Source organism: Lissotriton vulgaris, unplaced genomic scaffold (genome assembly GCF_964263255.1).
Source record: "Lissotriton vulgaris unplaced genomic scaffold, aLisVul1.2 SCAFFOLD_315, whole genome shotgun sequence".
Classification (NCBI taxonomy): Eukaryota; Metazoa; Chordata; class Amphibia; order Caudata; family Salamandridae; genus Lissotriton; species Lissotriton vulgaris.
Window position 1 is genome coordinate 657940 of NW_028250410.1, and position 20603 is coordinate 678542.

The 20603-nt window shown below is 46.1% G+C and overlaps 1 protein-coding gene across 2 annotated transcripts in view; it reads left to right on the forward strand.

The window, feature by feature from the left end:
- Positions 1–20603, forward strand: part of LOC147663269 (stromal interaction molecule 1-like) — a 515456-nt gene that overhangs the window by 215511 nt on the left and 279342 nt on the right. The window contains exon 2 of one of the 2 annotated variants that reach the window (XM_086950572.1): positions 10481–10579. The exons of the other annotated variant lie outside the window; for it this stretch is intronic. Within the exon in view, the coding sequence (XP_086806698.1) occupies positions 10481–10579 (99 nt within the window). The remainder of the gene's footprint in view (positions 1–10480; positions 10580–20603) is intronic. 2 annotated transcript variants of the gene reach the window in all.

Here is a 20603-nt window from a genome sequence, read left to right on the forward strand (position 1 = left end):
CTCTATTGTATACCCCCTGTGACCCTCTTATGAACCTTCGGTCAACTCCTACAGTGCCGAGTACCCACTGTGATCCATATGAAAGTTTTGTCTATTCTAGTTCTCTGGAGTTTTCTAGCTGCGGCAACCCCTGTTGTTGTCTGTTACTCTACCCATGAAAATCTTCCATGGTTGGGTCATCGTCGCGCCTCCTGCTTCTGGCTGTGACTAGATTCCATGTGCTCTGGTTGTTGTATAGAATATCAATTAGGTTCTGGGTTTTGGTAGTTCCACCACTTCAGTTCACTTCTTTTGCACCTCAGATTGTTTTTTCTTCCATGACACTCTTGTAATGAACCTCATGTCTGACATTGGGAATGAGAGGACCGTTTCCTGACCCTGTCCGCAGATTAATGGACATATCCCAAAGTTGCTGCATTTTGTTGATAATGTCCACATCTCTGTTACACCCAATGCGGTTGGCGTTATTCTCAAATTCCCTGGTCTAGAAATGTTTGGCCTGGATCTTCAGGATATTCTTACTTTCTACTCCTGGAGCAGCGACTAAACACTTGAAAGCAGCACTCCAGTGACCCTAGCTATGGACATGTACTTCTGCCTTCTCACAATGTTGCTCTCTTTTAATGGGCTGTCCCACGTAATCTCATTGTGGTGGTCCCTATCCATGCTGGGTTCAGCATCCTTGTCTGTATTGACCATCTCATTAATGGTGGAGACACCTTCAACCCCACATTGTTTTCAGTTCGTCATTTGCTTTCACAGTTGTATAACTCTTCATCTGGTGGATTTGACTTCAGTGCACGCCTGTTTCACTGCTATTTTTTAACACTGAAGGATAATTCTGTCCACAAGATCCCCATCTCCTCCATGTACATGGGCCAATTCCCTTCCACCGCGAGTGAAATGAAGACGGTTCTTGCTCCCACCCTTGTACAGATACGCCAGCCGACACTTGATCTATTGTTCCTCAAGAAAGGGCCTGTGTGTGTGTCCCTGTGAAATTAATATGCAAAAATCTCACATGGAGACGTATAGCCTCTGTGCTTGTGTGTAAAATTGCAAATGGAGAGGAAAACCAAGTATGTAAATGTCAAACTGGTTCAATCTTACACTTCCTAATTGAGAACCCTTTAGGTACGGCAACAGACAGCTTTAGTTTGGAATGCCTTGTGTCATTAGTTCTTCGAAAACGTTATGTAAAAAATGCATTGTGTGGGTGCTTAGGGTCAGTCCGCTCCAGCCATTGGCTTTCACATGTTTATGGTTTGCTGTTGCTTTGTTAGGCTGCCCGCCCAGGCCCTATAGCCTTTTATGGAAAATTACCTTCCATTTCGTCTGATGCCTTCCTTCCCTATTCTTCTACTTCCAAGTATGTAGTCTTACTCTTTATGTATTTCTACTTTAAAAACCTTAAACCATATGTTTTCTAAGCACTCCAGGAAACTCCATGCGTTTCCTCCGCCTAATGTTTCTCTTTGCGCCCAGCACAATTATTTTCAGAATATTGAAAAGTGCTTTACTGCCCGTTCTGCGCCCTCCATGTTTCTCAACCCATCTACACCTGCCTTTCCGTTGCTTGATCACCCTCTGTGATTCTGCTTGCTCCGTATTGCTTCCCCCCCCTACCCGCGTTGCTTCCCCCCTACCCGCGTTGCTTCCCCCCCCTACCCACGTTGCTTCCCCCCCCTACCCACGTTGCTTCCCCCCCTACCCGCGTTGCTTCCCCCCCTACCCGCGTTGCTTCCCCGCTACCCACGTTGCTTCCCCGTACCCGAGTTGCCCCCCCCCCCACCTTTTCTAAATATTTAAAACATTTTTTTTTTATCAATGCTGATGGGTAACAAAAAGTAGAAAAGGGAGCACTTGTATCATTTTGTAGACTTGTACATGCTTGGTAGACACAACTATAAGATGACGTGGCCAGCCGCATCATAGGCGTTATCTCTGTTTTATAACAATGCTGTACAATTTCTGGAATGTTGTATAGTATGGCTAAAACTATTAGCAAAGACTATAAGTCCAAAAGATGAGCTCTATTAAGTTTGCTAATGCTTGTGTTAGATGAGTCATTCAGTATGTGCGCTTTAATTTATTTACTTAGCGGACAGTGAGATTTAGTTTCTGGTTTATGGCTTTTTTTTGTTAAAGAAGTGCTTGCTGTTTTATGCCTTGGTCTGCCATAAAGACATTGTGCTTGCCACTAATTTTTATTGTGAGTAGGGTGGAGTGTTGCAGGGTGGAGTGTTGCAGGGTGGAGTGTTGCAGAGTGGAGTGTTGCAGGGTGGAGTGTTGCAGGGTGGAGTGTTGCAGGGTGGAGTGTTGCAGGGTGGAGTGTTGCAGGGTGGAGTGTTGCAGGGTGGAGTGTTGCAGGGTGGAGTGTTGCAGGGTGGAGTGTTGCAGGGTAAAGTTGCATGAGTGGCAGAGAGGGAATCTCATCCAGTGGAGTAGAGTGTCCTAGAGTGGAGTGGAGTAGAGTGTCCTGGAGTGGAGTGGAGTAGAGTGTCCTGGAGTGGAGTGGAGTAGAGTGTCCTGGAGTGGAGTGGAGTAGAGTGTCCTGGAGTGGAGTGGAGTAGAGTGTCCTGGAGTGGAGTGGAGTAGAGTGTCCTGGAGTGGAGTGGAGTAGAGTGTCCTGGAGTGGAGGGAAGTAGAGTGTCCTGAAGTGGAGGGAAGTAGAGTGTCCTGAAGTGGAGGGAAGTAGAGTGTCCTGAAGTGGAGGGAAGTAGAGTGTCCTGAAGTGGAGGGAAGTAGAGTGTCCTGAAGTGGAGGGAAGTAGAGTGTCCTGAAGTGGAGGGAAGTAGAGTGTCCTGAAGTGGAGGGAAGTAGAGTAGAGTGTCCTGAAGTGGAGGGGAGTGAAGCGGCATAGAGGGAGTTGCGTTGAGTGGTTTGGCATGGGGTGGAGTAGTGTTATAGAGTGAAGTAAAGTGTTGTGGAGTGGAATTGAGAAAAGTGGCATTGCGTAGAGTAGAGTGTTGTAGAGGGAAGGGGCCTAGAGTGGAATAGTGTTGTGGAACGGAGTGGTGTAGTGTGAAGTGTGCATGGTGTGGTAGTGCAGTGCCACGACAAACAACACATTTTCAATTGAAATGACCATTACATTTGCGCAGACATACAGTTTTATTTATTAAGTATTCAATGCGCAAATTATATTGTGTGGAAATGTCATCACGTATTCATTTGTTTTAATCGTATTAAAATTTTTATTTCCACCCCACTTCAGAATTGTAAAAAAAAAAGTGCTTCATTTGTGCTTTCCTAATTTTGATATATTTTGAAATATCTGTACAGTTCATTTACAGACATTTACATTTTGCATGTGCTAGGTTAAAAAACGTTTTCGCATAAAATCTGGAACTTTTAAGTCAAAGAAAGAATAGTAAAAATCAAGCTCCCTGGGAAGGACAGAGCTTAACATTTGACCTCCGTCTCAACAAGAACAAGACTTAAAAACCTGTTTACAGAAAGCGAGCACTGTGGAAAAATAGGGTATGCTCCACAGGAAGGACTAACTAAAGCTGGACAGCCTAAAACAAATAAAGCCAGCAAATAGAAAGCAAGCAAATGCGAGTGGAACAACACAAAACCAATGGTAAGAAATGGGTGGAACACATTCCCAGGGAAGCTTTGTGATGTCTTCAGCAAACACAGACAGCTGTGCACTCTACTAGGCTCGGACCGAAAACTGCCCCCTTGCCTGATATCCGGACTCTGTTGTCGCTAATTTAAATCTACACTAAACACGAATAGAAGTAAAGAGAGGAATTGCAGATATATAAACCTCCTTCAGCCCAGTCCGTTGATGTCTCCACTTCCGGGCTGTTTCCGGTCGATTGGTGGTTAGAGGGTCTGATAAGAGCTGGCTCGTTCCTCCGCGGCCTGGCACGGGCTCTAGGAGCCTGAGTGTCTCCTTTAATAAGAATATATGATTTTACCACGATTGCAAATTCCACGCATGGCATTACCACGCGAATTTTAGTTCGCAAGTGGCTTTGCCACGCTGGAATTTACAACAATGGATTATAACACGCGTAGAAACGTCCACTAAGCACAAATGAAACATAATAAAACTGATAGGCAAAAAAAGTATGTCTAGAGTTTGTAGTAACTGCTTAACCCAATCGATCGTTTTTTTCAACATTCAAAAACAACAAATTACCCTAGATTTATAAATTCTTTTATTTTACTGTGTGCTTAAATATTTATATATTTTAAATAAAGATTATTTACTTACCTTACACCTTCCCGTCTTTCACCAGCAGCCCTTGCTTCCATCCACCATCAAAACAAGCGTCAAAACACGCCTACCAACATTAAAAACGGACTGCTATTTTGACGTACACGGCACGTCTTTGGGGGAGGCACTTTCCTTTTTCTTCATTGGTACTGAAGTGCGTATTTTTTTTTCTAAGTAACCTGCTCCTTTGTTTTTGTTGTTTTTTGGGGGGGAGACCCCCCCAGCCCCCCCAAGTACCCCCCCAGCCCCTCCCCAACCCCCATGCCCCCGCAGAACGACTGGAAGGAATACCACATCTCCCCCCCCAGCCCACGCAGAGCGTACTTGCGTGGTAGTGGAGGTCGTGGAAGGCACCCGCGTTTAAAAGACGTTTGCGTGGTAAGTGACTCGTGGAAAACGTTATTAGTGGTAATTACTTAGTAGTAAATGATGTTTCCCCTTTAATAAGAGCAGTGCATGCTCTAGACGGGTTTCCTCCATGACCACTGTGAAGTGTATTCATTGCTTCGATGCACAGGGCTGTGTCTGTATTAGCATAGAGCGCCCCCTTCTGGCGCCTCATTTCCTGTTTATTGGCCATTGTTCGATCTCATTAACGTTACAATAGCGCGTGAATCCTTCACTTGCCTCAGGTTTGAGTCCCGCCCACCATCTCGTGCTGGGGTTACGCTTGGGGGCTCGCGCATCTTGGCAGCCCTGGGAGCCTATCACGCACACATACCCCGGCGCATGGTCTTCCGTTGCCCAAACAGTTTTTCGTTGCTCAAATGGGTGTAATTTCTTATATTGATATGTTTACCTGGTCTCCATTGATTGATTTTGCTCACAAAAAAGTGTCACTCATAGTTGTTGAAATGTCACTCATAATTACACAGAAATTATGAAAATTTCACACATAGCAATCTGAAACCTTGGCAGCTATGCCCATACATTATATAGTTTTCTGAGACACCTTAATGGTATTCCAATGTCACATGTGTGCCCCTGAAAGTTAAAGCTTATGCAACTGGATCAATAACCACAATGATCACAGCAGTGTGAAGGGAAAGCTCTTTTTTGTGGCAGTATACAGCTTCTACCTAATCAAACATGTAGTCCTAGCTCCCAACAAGTGGGTTGAGCTAAAGCCCCACTCTAGTAATGTTCACATAATTCTCTGGTGACAGCTGCACTGTCAAACCAGACCATAAAAAGGTGACAATCTTAAATCCCCCAAAGTAGATTCATGCCTTCTGTGAGTCCTGGAGAAAAAGTTAAAGCAAAGTAAAGAGGACAGAGATGCCCCTTTTAAACCCTCTTGATGTCTGCAAGAGAGTGCTTCCTTCTAGTGTCTGATCATTGGTACACCTGTATGACACCACAGTGGTGGGTCTTGTGGATCCATGGGAGGGCGGTGTAGGACACCACATCAGTTGGTCTTGTAGATGCATTGGAGGGCGGTGTAGGACACCACATCATAGAGGAGGGTCTTGTGGATCCATGGGAGGGCAGTGTAAGACACCACAGCAGTTGGTCTTGTGGATCCATGGGAGGGCAGTGTAAGACACCAAATCATAGAGGTGGGTCTTTTGGATCCAGGAGAGGGCAGTGTACAACACCACAGTGGTAAGTCTTGTGAACCCATGGGAGTGCAGTGTAGGGTACCACAGCAGTTGGTCTTGTGGAACCATGGGCGGGCGGTTTAGGACACCACATCATAGAGGAGGGTCCTGTGGCTCCAGGGGAGGGCAGCGTAGGACACCACATCATAGAGGAGGGTCTTGTGGCACCAGGGGAGGGCAGCGTAGGACACCACATCATAGAGGAGGGTCTTGTGGATCCATGGGAGGGCGGTGTAGGACACCACATCATAGAGGTGGGTCTTTTGGATCCAGGAGAGGGCAGTGTACAACACCGCAGTGGTGAGTCTTGTGAACCCAAGGGAGTGCAGTGTAGGGTACCACATCAGTTGGTCTTGTGGAACCATGGGCGGGCGGTGTAGGGCACCACAGTGGTGGGTCTTGTGGATCTATGGGAGGGCGGTGTCGGACACCACATCATAGAGCAGGGTCCTGTGGCTCCAGGGGAGGGCAGCGTAGGACACCACATCATAGAGGAGGGTCTTGTGGCTCCAGGGGAGGGCAGCGTAGGACACCACATCATAGAGGAGGGTCTTGTGGATCCATGGGAGGGCGGTGTAGGACACCACATCACAGAGGTGGGTCTTGTGGCTCCAGGGGAGGGCGGTGTAGGACACCACATCATAGAGGAGGGTCTTGTGGATCCAGGGGAGGGCGGTAGAGGACACCACAAAGGTGGGTCTTGTGGCTCCATGGGAAGCCTTTCACAAAAGACAAGGGAGACCCTACTCACAATGAACCAGGGCAGACCGTTATATCAAGAACAATGGTTCCAGTGGTGCAATCGAAAATAATAATTATTTTCGATTGCATCCATGGGAGGCCAGCGTAGGACACCACATCACAGAGGTGGGTCTTGTGGCTCCAGGAGAGGGCAGCGTAGGACACCACATCACAGAGGAGGATCTTGTGGCTCCATGAGAGGGCGGTGTAGGACACCACATCATAGAGGAAGGTCTTGTGGATCCATGGGAGGGCGGTGTAGGACACCACATCATAGAGGAGGGTCTTGTGGCTCCAGGGGAGGGCAGCGTAGGACACCACATCATAGAGGAGGGTCTTGTGGATCCATGGGAGGGTGGTGTAGGACACCACATCATAGAGGAGGGTCTTGTGGATCCAGGGGAGGGCGGTAGAGGACACCACAAAGGTGGGTCTTGTGGCTCCATGAGAGGGGGGTGTAGGACTCTACAGAGGTAGGTTCATGGAAGGGGGGTGTAGGACACACCGCCTGACTGCGGTGAGTCTTGTGGATCCATGGGAGGGCAGCGTAAGACACTATATCATAGAGGAGGGTCTTGTGGATCCACGGGAAGGAGATGTAGGACACCACATCACAGAGGTGGGTCTTGCAGATCCACTGGAGGGCGGTGTACGACACCACATCACAGAGGTGGGTCTTGCGGATCCACTTTAGGGCGGTGTAGGACACCCCATCACAGACGTGGGTCTTGTGGCTCCAGGGGAGGGCTTTGAAGGTGGACACCCTCCTGTGGGAACACTTGTCGCCTCAAGGAGCTGCATGAATTTGAAGGACATGTACTGGGTAGGCACCCTTTTTTCATTCTGTAAAGAGGAGACCAAGATCCCAACGAAAGTCTCTGCTAACTTCAGCAAGCATTGGCAAAGTCCTTAGGCCTGGCTTCCATTAGTCATCATAAACCAGACTGACTATCAGCTTTGTCAGTATTGAGATCTAATTAGATATGGGTAGATAGATAGAAGATGCTTGAAGGAAGAAGTTGTGTCCAGGAAAAGATTAGAGCTGGGCGGAGTTCTACTACACACAACCCTGCAAAGTGCCTCAAAAACTCAGCTGCGCTCCGTGGAGTTCTGCCAGCGGCGGTGTCTATTAAGTTGCACTGCTCGCACTGATTTTAAGAGAAGGCTGTTTGTCCTGCGCTGTAAAATCAATACGAACAGCTCTTTGCGCTGCAGCTTTCTGCCGCTCGAGTAGACATTCTACTTAAGCGGCAGCTTCCTCAACGCGAGTGGCAGATTTCTCATCGCAAGCAGCAGATTTCTCAACGTGAGCGGTTGTGACCACCCATGCTGAGAAATATTGTAAGTAAGTAAAGTACGCGATTTTTTTCTTGCAAGCAATTGCCAATTTAAAGTTGGCGAGCCGCACAAGAGAAAAAACTCCACTTCGCTGAACTCCGCGAGGAGTGGGCAAAACTCTGCGATCTCCGCCGGCGGAGTGGAATTATTTGCCCACCCTTACAAAAGATGCAGTGTCCGGTTCAGGCAGGCAGAGGTGAGTGAGTGGGAGAGGTTTAGGTAGGGAGAGTCGCCGGAAGTTGGAGGTGGTGAACTTTGGAAGCCTGGAGAAGAGGGGGTGTGAGAGGAGAATGACGCAGGCAAGGGGCAGAGACAGATTCTAGTTTGTAGAAGTGAGGATAGGGAGGGCTGCAGATACAGGTGCAGGCTGGGTGGAGGATGACGGTCCTATGGACAGTGAGAAGTGTGCGCCTGGGAGAGATCTGATCAGGGAGAGGGGACTTCGACAAAATGCCAGTTTTAGTTTTTTTCAGAAACCGCGGGTGTGCATGTCTTTTTCTAAAATGCCCACTGTGTATCCTGTTTTAGTTTTGCTTTTAGAATCACAGCATGGTAATGCCAGTGGATTTTAGACAAAATGCCAGTTTCTCGTATGTTTGCCATAAACTCTATGCACGCTCACATCTTGTTCTAAAACACGTCGAAGCATTGCTAGCCGATCATATTGTGGCATTCTTGATATGAGATGCTTCCTACACTGTCTGCAGGGCTCCGATAAAGGAAAGATAAGCGGTGGGTTACTATTGGTGCTTTACTACATAAAACATCCTCTTGTCTCAAATAAACAAAGCATGCGACAGAAACCGGGCCTTGGAATGAATAGACAGTGTGTGTAATATCTTCATGGAGACCAGGGAATTGTGTTATCTATTAAAGCTGTAAAACCAACAACATGTTATCAAGACTGCGAAGTAAAAGAAGTCAAAGAGCGAAGGAGACAAATGCATGGCACTGTTTAGTGGCTCTCAGTTAAAATCTACAGGCCTTGTCCTATCTGCAGTCTAGCAAGAGGGCTACTTTAAACCCTTCGCCAAAGTCTATTGGGACCACAGTGTAACCATCTTCATAATGCTAGGGCCTTGACTGACAGTCCATCCAAGCAATGGCAGCCCATGGAAAACACATGCAAGCCAATAGCTGAAAGAGACTGGCTCAAAGCCAACTTTCTCTATATACTTAATATTATTCTTTTTAGGCCTTGCCTAGAGGCAGATGGACGGGTCTCGTGTTTTGATTGGATGATGAGTATCCTTCGAGTGCTGATGTCAGCTCTGGCTTTGCAGTGCGAGGGACTATTTTCCTTCTTTCTTTATTTTCCTGCCCACATCTCCCTTTTTCCCCTCCCTGCCCTCATAATAAAAATTTTTAAAAATGAATAACCCTCCAGTGGCTTTATGTGCTACGCGGTACCTATCTTGGAAAGATTTTTTTTTTTGGCTTTAACAAAAATCAGTCTGCGATATCTGCTGCGCTTGCATATGCACAATCGACATGCATTTGGTTAAAAAAGAAAGCATTGGCAAATCCAGCAGGATTCACGTCATATGCAAAACCTATTCGTTTTGCCTAAGCATGTTTAAAGAAATGTCATGAGGTGGTCAAAACACCTGGCTGTCGGTAACCAGTCCTAAAGTGAAACACCAGTCTGCAAAATAAACCAAAGGTCCACGTGATTGTCAATTTTCACTGCAAGTATTTGAATGTAAAATTTGAAGCACTCAAGCTTCCCGTCTGAAAAATGGTAATACAAGTGCCTCTGCGTATGAACCCTGACTCTACAACTTCCTCCCTAGAGCCATTCACCATGTCCCTGGCCTGCTTGCTTTCAGGTTCAGCCTGAACACTAATCTCGTTTTTCTGTTCTTTTTATTGCAATTATATGACCCACACTTGTTAGTGGCAGCATGTGTTCTTTTTCTTTTCCCCTTATTTAATTTTTTGTGGCATATGCTAATGATAAAACTAAATTCAATGTAAGTATGTCATCGACTCTGACAGAAAGCTCTGACACTAAACACACAGCCATAACTTCTACTCTCGGGTACCCCTCTGTATTTTCTTTTCCCGCTTGTTACTGTGGATTTGGAGAGTTTAGTGATTAGAGAATCTGGTGGTCAAGTAGTAAATGTGAGCTCCAACTCTCTTAGGGTGATGGTATCTGAGGCACTAACACACAACGTAAGGCTTTGTATGATTGGGTTATCACGTGCAGCATAATGTGTTTCCGTAAGAATTGACACTAATACAGAAGATACTTCTGGAATTAGTTCTTTGTAACTCGGTTGGGGGGAGGGATTTCAACGTTCAGTGTTGCTATTTTTACCTTTTCAGACCATACCACACAAAAGAGAAGTTTATACATGCAAGCCTTCTGGACGGAGGCCCATACCTACTCCTGTTTGTAGAGTTGTAGGTTGCTGTAACAGCCCCCACCTGGGATTCCTCTTAAGTGTTAGTCAGTGGATATTCGATTCATACCGCAAGAGCTGTTTAAGGTGGGGGAATTTATAGGCACTGATCTTGCTGTAGCTAATCTTTTAATATGCTATATTTTCTTCCTTCTTTCTAGTCCTTCTCCAATATGAAAAAGTCGAACCCCCAAGTCAGATGGCTCACCTGGGGTTCCCCGGAAATGTATGGGTGGGCGATCCTCTTTTTCTCCTACAAGGTGTGTACTGTCCTCTTGCTCTCCCTTCCACCCTTGCCCTTTTGCTTGTCTTCTTTCATCCACCATCCCTTTCCTCCTTTCTGCTGTGTGCATGTGTATTTGGTGTGAGGCTTGCTACCATCTCTACATGTTTCCTCAATATTTGCTGCGTAGATGTCTCTCATTTATCTTTTGTGTTATGTCGTTAAACCCTCACCGTTGGTTGTTTGAAGAAGTATGCTCCCCATATTTGCATGAGATCTTCTTGGTACCTGCTTCCCCGTGTGGTGGACTGCATGTTGGCCTGCGCTTCTTGATGAGGTGTTAGGGTTTTCTGTGTAATGCAGGTAGTGTGATTTCTCAGAGCTTGTAACCTCTACCACACAGATTAGCATTCAGAGAAGTGTAGAGCCACAGCGCGCAGTAAGATGTGTTTCTCTTTTGCATGTCATGAGTTCTGGTCTTAGAAGGGGAAGCTTTTGCGTTCATCCCCAGTTTGAGCTCTCCAGGGCTGGATACCAAAAGCTCCTCACACTGTGGTGTAGTTGAGTTCTGGTCTTAGCTGGAGATGAGACTGTGTTCATCCCCAGTTGGAGCTCTCCAGGGCTGGATACCAAGAGCTCACTCTTCACGCTGTGGTGTAGTTGACTTCTGGTCTTAGTAGGGGAAGCTTCTGCTTTCACCCCCAGTTGGAGCTGTCCAGGGCTGGGTACCAAGGTGGTGTAGTTGAGCAGCCTTTCAAACCTTACATTTAATATTTGCTGCAACCGATCCTAGGCTCCCAAACGGAGTAGCTCGGGCTGCATTCTCTTCTGGGGTGCACAAACTGGGTTCAGCCTGTGAGGACCATGGACTCCCTAATGTCCTTGATAGTAGTACACAGTGCTTTGAAGCTATGTGGTAACCGGTAGCCTGCTTGATTAAAAAATACCCAACAGAGGGCTTCCCTGGTACAGGGGAAAAGTCGAGCAGTTGTATGGCGACTCCGATTGAGTTAAAATTTGCTGGAAGTTGTCACAGACAGCTGTGCATTATGGTACTTTAATTGTGAATGCGCATGAGTGTGCATGGTTGCGAGCCTCCATTGTTGATTTTGTATGTGTGCAGGGCACAAGTCCCCAAAAAGAAAAGTGTGGGGACTAACCAAGTTATGGCAGTATACAAGTGACATCATGGCCTTGTGACATCATAGTGCATGACATCACACAGGAAGTGGCCCCACAACCCATGACCTCACTGGAAGTGATATCACAAGAAGTGACATCAGATCTTAAGACCTTGCACATGTATTTAGCAGGTCTATTATGAGAAAAATAAATTCAGTACAATATTTAACAAATGAGATTTTGCGTCTGGGTTGTGCCAAAAAAGTGACACAACCATCATGTGAGCCTCAACTTAAACATTCATTTTATTTTAACTCTTCCGCACAAATTGTCTACAGGGAGAAAAGCAAGGTGGCAGTAAATTAGTTCTGCTTAATTGGTTGCAAATTCTGCATTTTAAAATATCTTATGGGATAAAGGTACCTGCTGTAGAGATATGTGTGTGCCCAGTGAATCTCAGGGAATAATAATAATGGTAAGATAACTCTGGAGGTTAACGTATTTGCTGGAGAGATCTGTGTTTTGTCGAGTGCCAGTTTTGAATCAAAGTAGCATGGAGGATTAATATGTCCCCTGCAAAGCACATCATGTAACACGCAGGTGTCAAATGTTTATTTTATGTAGATGGGTAAGTGGGTAACTGCTTTTAAACGCAGATCTTTTTGTATCATGCAGTTCATAAGTTCTAATCCTTCTAATATAGCACAGTGAGCTATGAAGGACATGTGACTCCTACACCTTGTAAACCTCCCTGATTTGTGTACACATCCTGTACATTGATTCACACACACATGATTTATTGTCAATGCAAAATCTGTTTGTGTGATGTAAAGCGCTGTGGCACCCTGCATTGGGATGAGCATTGGTATAAAAGAAATAAAACAAAATAGTGATGTTTGTAATTGTATTTATATACAAGGCGTTGACATTTCAAATTATTTGTGTAAATACAGAGACAGACCAACACATCTGACATTCTTACAGTGCAAGCTTACCTCAAATATACAGGGACTAAAAAAAGTCAAATCATGCCTCTCTTAAGTACTTGTGAAGTACTAACAAGCCGTTAGACCCCAGATAACTCCCAGTCAGGATACTCCAACAAAGGAGGTCTGATGGCCCCATATATTCTGCCTTTGTTTTGGGCCCAGCTGGAATTTCAAGTAACAAAGCCACCTCACTTGCACGTTGCTGCAATGAACGAAAGCCGACTACTTGCAGGCGCTGCAGAATCTGTCCCGGTGTCTGAAAATTACGTCTACGTGGGTGTACCCTTGACTTGTGCCCTGGTTGTGTGGCTGTGATGTGTGAGTTGACGCCTGTACTAGAATGTATTTATCTCCGTGTTCAAGAAGAGGAAATGGGTAAGGGGTAACAGCCCAACTTTAGGAAAAGACAGATGAAGTATAGCAAGAAGTCGGTTTCCATTTGTGCTGCTTTGAGAAATTAAGCAAGACGAACGCAACTGGGCAGCCTTTACCACCTAAATAAACTTCCTCGTCTTCATGGTTTCTTGAACCATAGTTAATAAATAAGTCCTGTATTGAGATGAAGAAAGACTTCCAGGGGAGATGTTGCGGTGCTACAGTGGTCTTCTTGTGGGCCATGGAGAGTGGTTATTTACAACTGCTACCATAGTGTCTTGAGGGGGGGAGCAATTTAATGAGGATTGGGAGAATTTACGTGCAAGCTGTAGATTGATGAATACAAATTTATTTCCTTGATCGTATCTCTGGATGACTGGAATTTAGAGGAAAAGAACAGAGTGAAAGTAGTTTCTCTTTGACCTTCCTTCTCTCTGGTTTCCTTGAACCACATTTTTCACCGGTTACTCATTCCATGGCGGGTTTTTGGTAAAAGTTCTTGTGATAAGCTTGCATAGCATCGTGATTGAATAGATACATGGTCTATTCTTTCTGTGAATCATTTCTATTGCATATGCAGGTGAGTCCACACTCTGGGTATGCATGTCGGTCAGTGCCCGTGATGTCTGCCGTGGCTCCTGGAATATAGCAAAGGGAATCCATTTGTTTTAGTAGTCATAATTGTAAACTTTTATTCATGCCAGTTTGTTTGTGTTCCGTTATCACCCTCAGATTTGATACCCTGTTGGCATTTGTTAGTTCTCTGTGTTCCTTTACTCGTTCCTCGGTCTTGTGATGATGTAGTTCCATAGAAGAGTCGGATTATGGGTACCCTCATGCACATGTGGATATTCTGTGTTGGGTACCTGTGGCCAAGCACAGGGGCTGGCTTTCGAACCTATGTTTGTCTTCGACCTGTGATTGTAGTCTGGCTTTCACCGGAGATCAGTGACCGGGATACCTCTGCTTCTTACCAAGTCATCCACTGTCTGTTGTGCAATCTACCAAAACTGCCTTTAAAAGTCCCTGAAGACGTAGTTCTGTTGCCTAGTTGAGTAGTGTCTTCAGAGATGCAGTAGAGTGCAAGTGCATCATCTGCTCAGCAGTCACCAGTTAGGACCAGGGGGATCGGAAAACACCTCTGAACTTTAACTTGCTTTGGAGATTTTACTGCCACTCCAGCTTTTTCTGGTGTCGTGAAATGGGGCAGCGTGCAGTTGAAGAAATCCGACATTGCAGAGTTTAGATCAAACTCTTCCCTCGAACTGGCAATTCAGTTAAATCTTTGAATCCCTGAATGTTTGTAGAGCCTGAAGATGTAAGGAAGCCCTTCTCTCCCTAGTAAATCCAGAGTGGTGCCTGCTTGAATGTGTCTGCCTGTAGCCTGTTTTGTACAACTGATAGCTGTTGAAGGGTGTGGCTAGAAAAAAGAAGGAATGCTGTTGAATTCCGAATGGGTAAATGCTAAGGCAGATGCTTTGAAAACATCTCACCACAAAGTTTCTCCAAACTCTATTCCATTCTCTGGAATTGAGGACTACATTTTGCTCCATGGGCCTCCTCCATCAGCTCATCTCTGGAAGCACCTCTGCCTCCAGCAGTCACTTTACCGGACAACACCCTGACTTTCTGACAAGTCCAGATGCCACAAATCGAGGGTGTTCACCTGCAGGCACGGCTGCTTTGTGTTCGCTGCCTTCGGTGCATAAGAGCCCCAGAGGTGGTAGCAGTGAGTATAACTGCCATGGATGGACAAAGCAGTTAGCACAGGTCATGACTGAGCTACTGTTTTTTAGGTTCTGTGGCCAGCACCTATCACGGACATGTCCATATCTCAGTCCCACTGTGGAGTCATACCACTGGAACGCACTGGCCTCGCCCCATCTCCTGCAGGCTATAATACTGCATTACAAAGAGCTGAACAAAAATTACACTGCAGCTCGCTTCAGGCACAATACTGACGAGAATGGCAGCTACCATGTTGAAAGGGAACATGGCTCCCCACCTACTTCAGGCACCTGGAGGATCCAAACACTACACTGGTAGCTACCAGTAGCAAATAATATATTACCAGCTTTATTTGGCGAGTAGAGCCAGAACTTTCAAGTTAGAAGATGCAAATTCCCTGGATCACCTCTAGTTCACCTTGCTCCCGGCAGCATTGGTTTCTGCTCTACCTGGTCTTGTCTGACAGCAGCTACAAGGCATCCAGGCGTAATGGGCCGTCTGGAAAACTGCTTCCTACAGTTTCTGGACTAATCTAATAATTTCCAGCCCCCAAGGTTATCTGGTCATTGCCACCTGATCGTACTGAAATGATAAATTTGTTTACAACATTTTGCATACAACAAGGTTTAAGGTTACAAGTTACAAAGTCCCTACGTATTGCAGCTATTCTTATGCAATGCCCTATACATCCATCGAGTGTAGTGCGCCCCACATAGCACTCAAAAAGTAAATAAATAAATCCAGGCCTCCTCTTGCACTCAGTAGTGTGATACTGTTTGGTCTAAGTTGGTAGGAAGTGAAGGCCTGCACTCGTCTGTGTTTTTGAAATAACCTGAAAGTTCAAGGCGCATATAGCTACGGTTGCCTCATCGGTTGGCGAGCGGCCTTATTGCTGCACCGGTAGGTCTAGGTTACATCTTGGCTCTGTTTTGCATCTTCCATGATTACTCAGAAGAGTTCCTGGCCACGGACCAGCACACTTAAGACTCAGCCGCATCCTCGGAATGCTTCAACCAGGATCACATACCCTGAGCAAATCCAACCTCTCACTCTGAGTTCTCAGTGTTAGGGTCACATTACTGTCCTGCATCCTTGGGCTAGTATTGAGGCAGTTTTATGGAGGGGGCTATCGATTGCGATTGATATCCTGTCAGGAGACATGGTGGTCCTCAGCCCATTGATGCCTTAGCCAAAAGGAAACGTGACTCTATGAGCATCTTGTTCTATTCATGTACACACACCTTCTGTTCTGGGTGGGAACTCTCGCCCTCCAGAGATGCACGAAAACCCTTTAACCTTGGCCTTCAAGAAAGAAGTCAAACTGATCTTATTTAATAGATTCCTTCCATAAGATCTTCAATTCAGGGTACTCCTTGTTCAGTCTGACACACACTCAGGAAGGGTTGGATAGAGGATGCTCGTGTGCTATATACATACTGCTATATCCGCTTTGCTCGTCGTTTACACATCCGGGGTGGTCTGGAAAGTGTACGTTTTGTTTTCCATTGATTATATCTTATGGGTTGTTGTTTGTGAGGTAACGAGATGGCAGTTTCGCTTTGCACATTGCTCTGATTCCCTTAGGTCTTGTTTGCGCTTTATAAACCCCCCCCCCCCCCCCCCCCCCCCCCCAAAAAAATATATGTATATGTAAAGCGAATAAAAATAAATGTATTAATTTCTATCTCATTCATTTTCCCCATTCCTGCAATACGTTCCCTTCCTGTCCTGTCTCCAACAGTCTCGTCACAGGCTCCTTTTTCTCCAGTTTCCATCTCCTCCCTGATGTCATACCAGGCCCTTTCATTCCACCTACTACTGTGTAGCTACTCTCTCACGATTCACTGACCTCTCGATATGGCGAGCCCTACCCCTTCCTGTCTCCTACCTACCCCCTGAATCGACCCCGCCCACTTCAAAACAGTCTCCACCACTTCATTCTGTGTGCGTCCTACCTTCATAGTGTCCTGCCGCCACCTGTCCTTCCAGGCCAGTGTCCACCTCATTTGTTGATGGCTTACCACAGTGTGCCCTGCCTGTTCCTGTCGATCTAGCTCTTCTCAGATCAGTTCACGATAAACCCTACCCACAGTCTGTCCCGCCCGACGCGACACCAATATCCTTCCCAAATAATCTCCATCCCTTTATCTGTTCTGCTCACTCCCTCAGGCGTGTCTCACCACCTCCCAAGTTAGTGCTCCTCATCCTCTGTGGTTTCTTCCTGTGGTGTTCGTAGTCATGCCCAGTAACATAAGGGTGTCCCTCTGCCTGCGCGAGAAAGGGTGCGCTTCACGGCTAAACTAGCGACTGATACTGGAGGATGGTTCCATAGTGCATTCTGTCTTCAGTAATCTTCTTCCGTGTTTTTTATGTGGACTATCCTGTCCCTAAAACTCTTTTTCCTCTTTAATCTATTAATAATTTCCCATCCACCCTGAAAATGAAGGGATTCCTTGGGAGTGGATGAGGGATTTTTATTTACACGTAACTTCTCCCAGGCACCATAATGCAAAAAGAGAAACCTGGAATACGGTTGATGCACCCTTGCTTTTAGGATCAGGCTGAACCCGATGATGAAGCATGACATTAGGAGAGTGGTTGAGGGTTGTATATAAAAATGAATTAATTTTCCTTATTCACACTACGTGCAGAGTTGGAGTCTATTCTGGAAGTTCACCCTTTCTCTCTTGAGGCAGAGACAGCCTTATATTATTGGTAGTTTAAGTTCAAGGACAACATATCAATTTCTTCCTTTGGTTCACATAAAAGCCTCCCTTCCCTCCTGGTGGGTAGGTCACCTGACCTGACCCACCTAACGGTATGAAGACTGGCTTTACCACCCAGCTTTAGATCACATCTGAAATCCAGCTCCTTTTTAAATTGTGTTAATTCTTAGCATGACGCACCTCCCTCACCTACAACTTTTTCTTAAATTGAAATATGCAGGTCACACCTGACTGAGGTGCCGGGTTTTTAGGGACCCGGTGGTGCCAGGGGACCACACCCGAAGACCTCTAGGTTCTCCCTGTTCTGGACTTACAGAAACACAGAGTCTTCTAGTTGAAGTCAGAGATCGAGTTTTATTGGCTGCAACCAAGTAACATGCGTCCTAGAAGTACGACAACACGGGCCGTAAGTTCTCAGGAGACTGTTCGTTTTTACAGAACCAGACTTCTCCTTATATACATGAATAACAGCTGCAGGCAAGAATTCTTAAGTTTATGATATGGCAATACATATATTTCCACAATAATACAAAGAGCGAAGTCATGCTGGTCAGCACATATTTCAGATGTCCAGTTGGTGATGGATTACCCCGCCAGATCCAGAACTCCCATCAGATATCGATGAAATGCCAATAAGGTCGAGCACCCTCCCATCATAAAACGGGTCATAAACAAGAATCATGGACAGGTGTGTGTGTATGGAAAACAGGGTCTGTATGTAGTGAAGGGTTTATGACATGTTGTGCCTTGATGATATCTGGCTCGGCCACTGGGCGAGGAGCTACCCAAACAGGCTTGGCTGGAGGCAGTGGAGTCAGCTCGGCCAGGTCATGGGGAAGTCAGCTACGGTGGACGTGTCCTTTCAGATCAAACTCGGTTTTAATCAATTGACTATATAAGGGCAAGTCATAAGATGGATGCCGTTTACAAAATGGAGTCTGCGGGTTCGAGACGGAAATCAAGATTTGAGGGTGTTAGCATCATTTAATCATGACGCAAATGCATAGGGGTGATGTCCTAATCATTACCGGTTCGGAGATACCAAATTCGTCATGGTACGACGGTATTTTATAACACGAGTGTTGGACCTCAATATCTGTGGAACAGCAGGGTCCAAATTTACAGTACCACAGACCCTCCTTTTGCCCTCATATTAGGCAATAACTCACGCTAGTCAGAGTCCAAAAATTGTATTGATGAATTCACGGAGATGCTGCTGTAGCATCATTCTGTTGCTCAGTTCGTCCCTTGACACAGGCTTCCTTACACATGAAGTGGCGCAGAGGCCACATATTGCAGGAGCGCACTGTACAAACAGGCAGAACATAAACAGAACGGCTAAGATCATCCAAATGAAGATCAGAGTTTTCCATCCCCAGGCAGAGATCAGTTCCCAGAACCACCCTAGCAGAGACCAAACCCCTTTTTCTATGTGAAGAGAATCAGAGATTTTGTGTAACTTGGAGATGGCCTGGTACACTGTCGGAGCATTATCGGGGATGAAAATGCAGCAACTAGATTGGATCACTCTACATACACCACCACGGTCTGCAAGTATGACATCCAGGGCAACCCGGTTTTGAAGGGTCATAAGTCGATCCGACTGAAGCTCAGCTGTCAAGTTGCTAAGGGCACCGGCCGTTTCAGTCACGGCGGACTCAACTATTCTCGTCAATTGTTGAATGTTCCTGCTGTTCACCATAGGCCCCCAAAATGGCAGAAAACCCTTTGCGAAGTCTCCAAATTCTTGACCCGCAGTGTCGTCTTGACTCACGACACCCCTAACTGTCCTTGTCCGGTGGTAATCTGCCCCGGCCGTGTAGGTGGGTGGCAGCAGAAACGAGATAAAACATGTGCCAGAGAAGTCAGAGGGCAACCATGTGTAGGCTTTGTCGTGGCAGACAAAATAGGTGCCTTTAGCCGCCAAGAATGGAGGGGAAGTTCGGGAGGCAAACACATATGTTTCCGTGCATATGCTCTTCCCCAACTGTGCTTTGGGATCCCTGCCAATACCTTGCAGACATAAGTGACCACGGTGGGGTACTACCCAGACTGGGGAGGATTTCTTGGATTTCTGGCTCTCACTTAAAGAAATCCCATACTTGGTGATGTTCCATCTACTGTATGGTGTAAACTCATCTTTGGGAGTGGCTCTAACTGTGTCGATATCTCTACTCATATTTCGGATTCCTGCCACTAGTGCCTTATTGTTTAAGTTCTCCCCTCGAACGTATGGTTCAAGGGAAAACAGGAACATGGTCTGGAAAGCCCACAGAGAACCGAAGTAACTAAATGGCAGGACAAAGTAAGGGATGCCCTTATCCGTAGTGTGTGGCATGAGTCCGCATATCCAACAGTTCGTAGTGTTCATCACAGATTGGTGCTGGTGGAGGAGTTGGACAAATGAGTTGTTACGAATTCTAGTCTTCTGGCAGACTCGTGTTCAGGTAGTGGGTGAAAGGAGTGTGTGGGAACAGTAGGAGGAGGTGTGAGCTGGGTGTTGTGTATGAATGGAACTCGAAAGATGGACAGAGCATAGCCAGTCAAAAACATTATTATACTACACAACATTGAGATGCTCAATACTAGAAATCGTCTCTTTGCCATTACAATACATTTTTTCTTTTCAAAGTTCATGTGTCTAGCAGGTCTCTCTACCCTCGGAAACTCCATCCTCTGGTTGCTGCCCGCGGTGGGAGGTTGCTTCTGCCAAGATGTGCGCTCTGTCCAGTCCGGGGTGATTCCCTCAGACTGACCAGAACCGTTGACCTAGGCGTCCCCGGCTGCACTCCTCAGACTTCAACCGCGGCCTTAGCAGCAGAACCGGATGGCGGTTCGAAAATCAAAAATGCGCTAGTTCCCTGGGCGAGAGAGCTGTGGAATCAAAAATAGTTCATGGGAAAAAGGGAAGATCGCACTAGTTCGAGTGTGTCAGTTCCTTGGTCTTGGCCTCAGATTATATCGTTCTTTTCCAGGCACGGTGTGATCTTCAAACAGTGTTTCAGGTTCTGTAGTGTCTAACTGCAGCGACGGTGGCACAGATTCTTGCAAAATACAATCGCTCTCTTTGTCGGTACCAGTTCCTTTTAGTCTTGCATCGCTGAAGGGGACAAACCGTGGT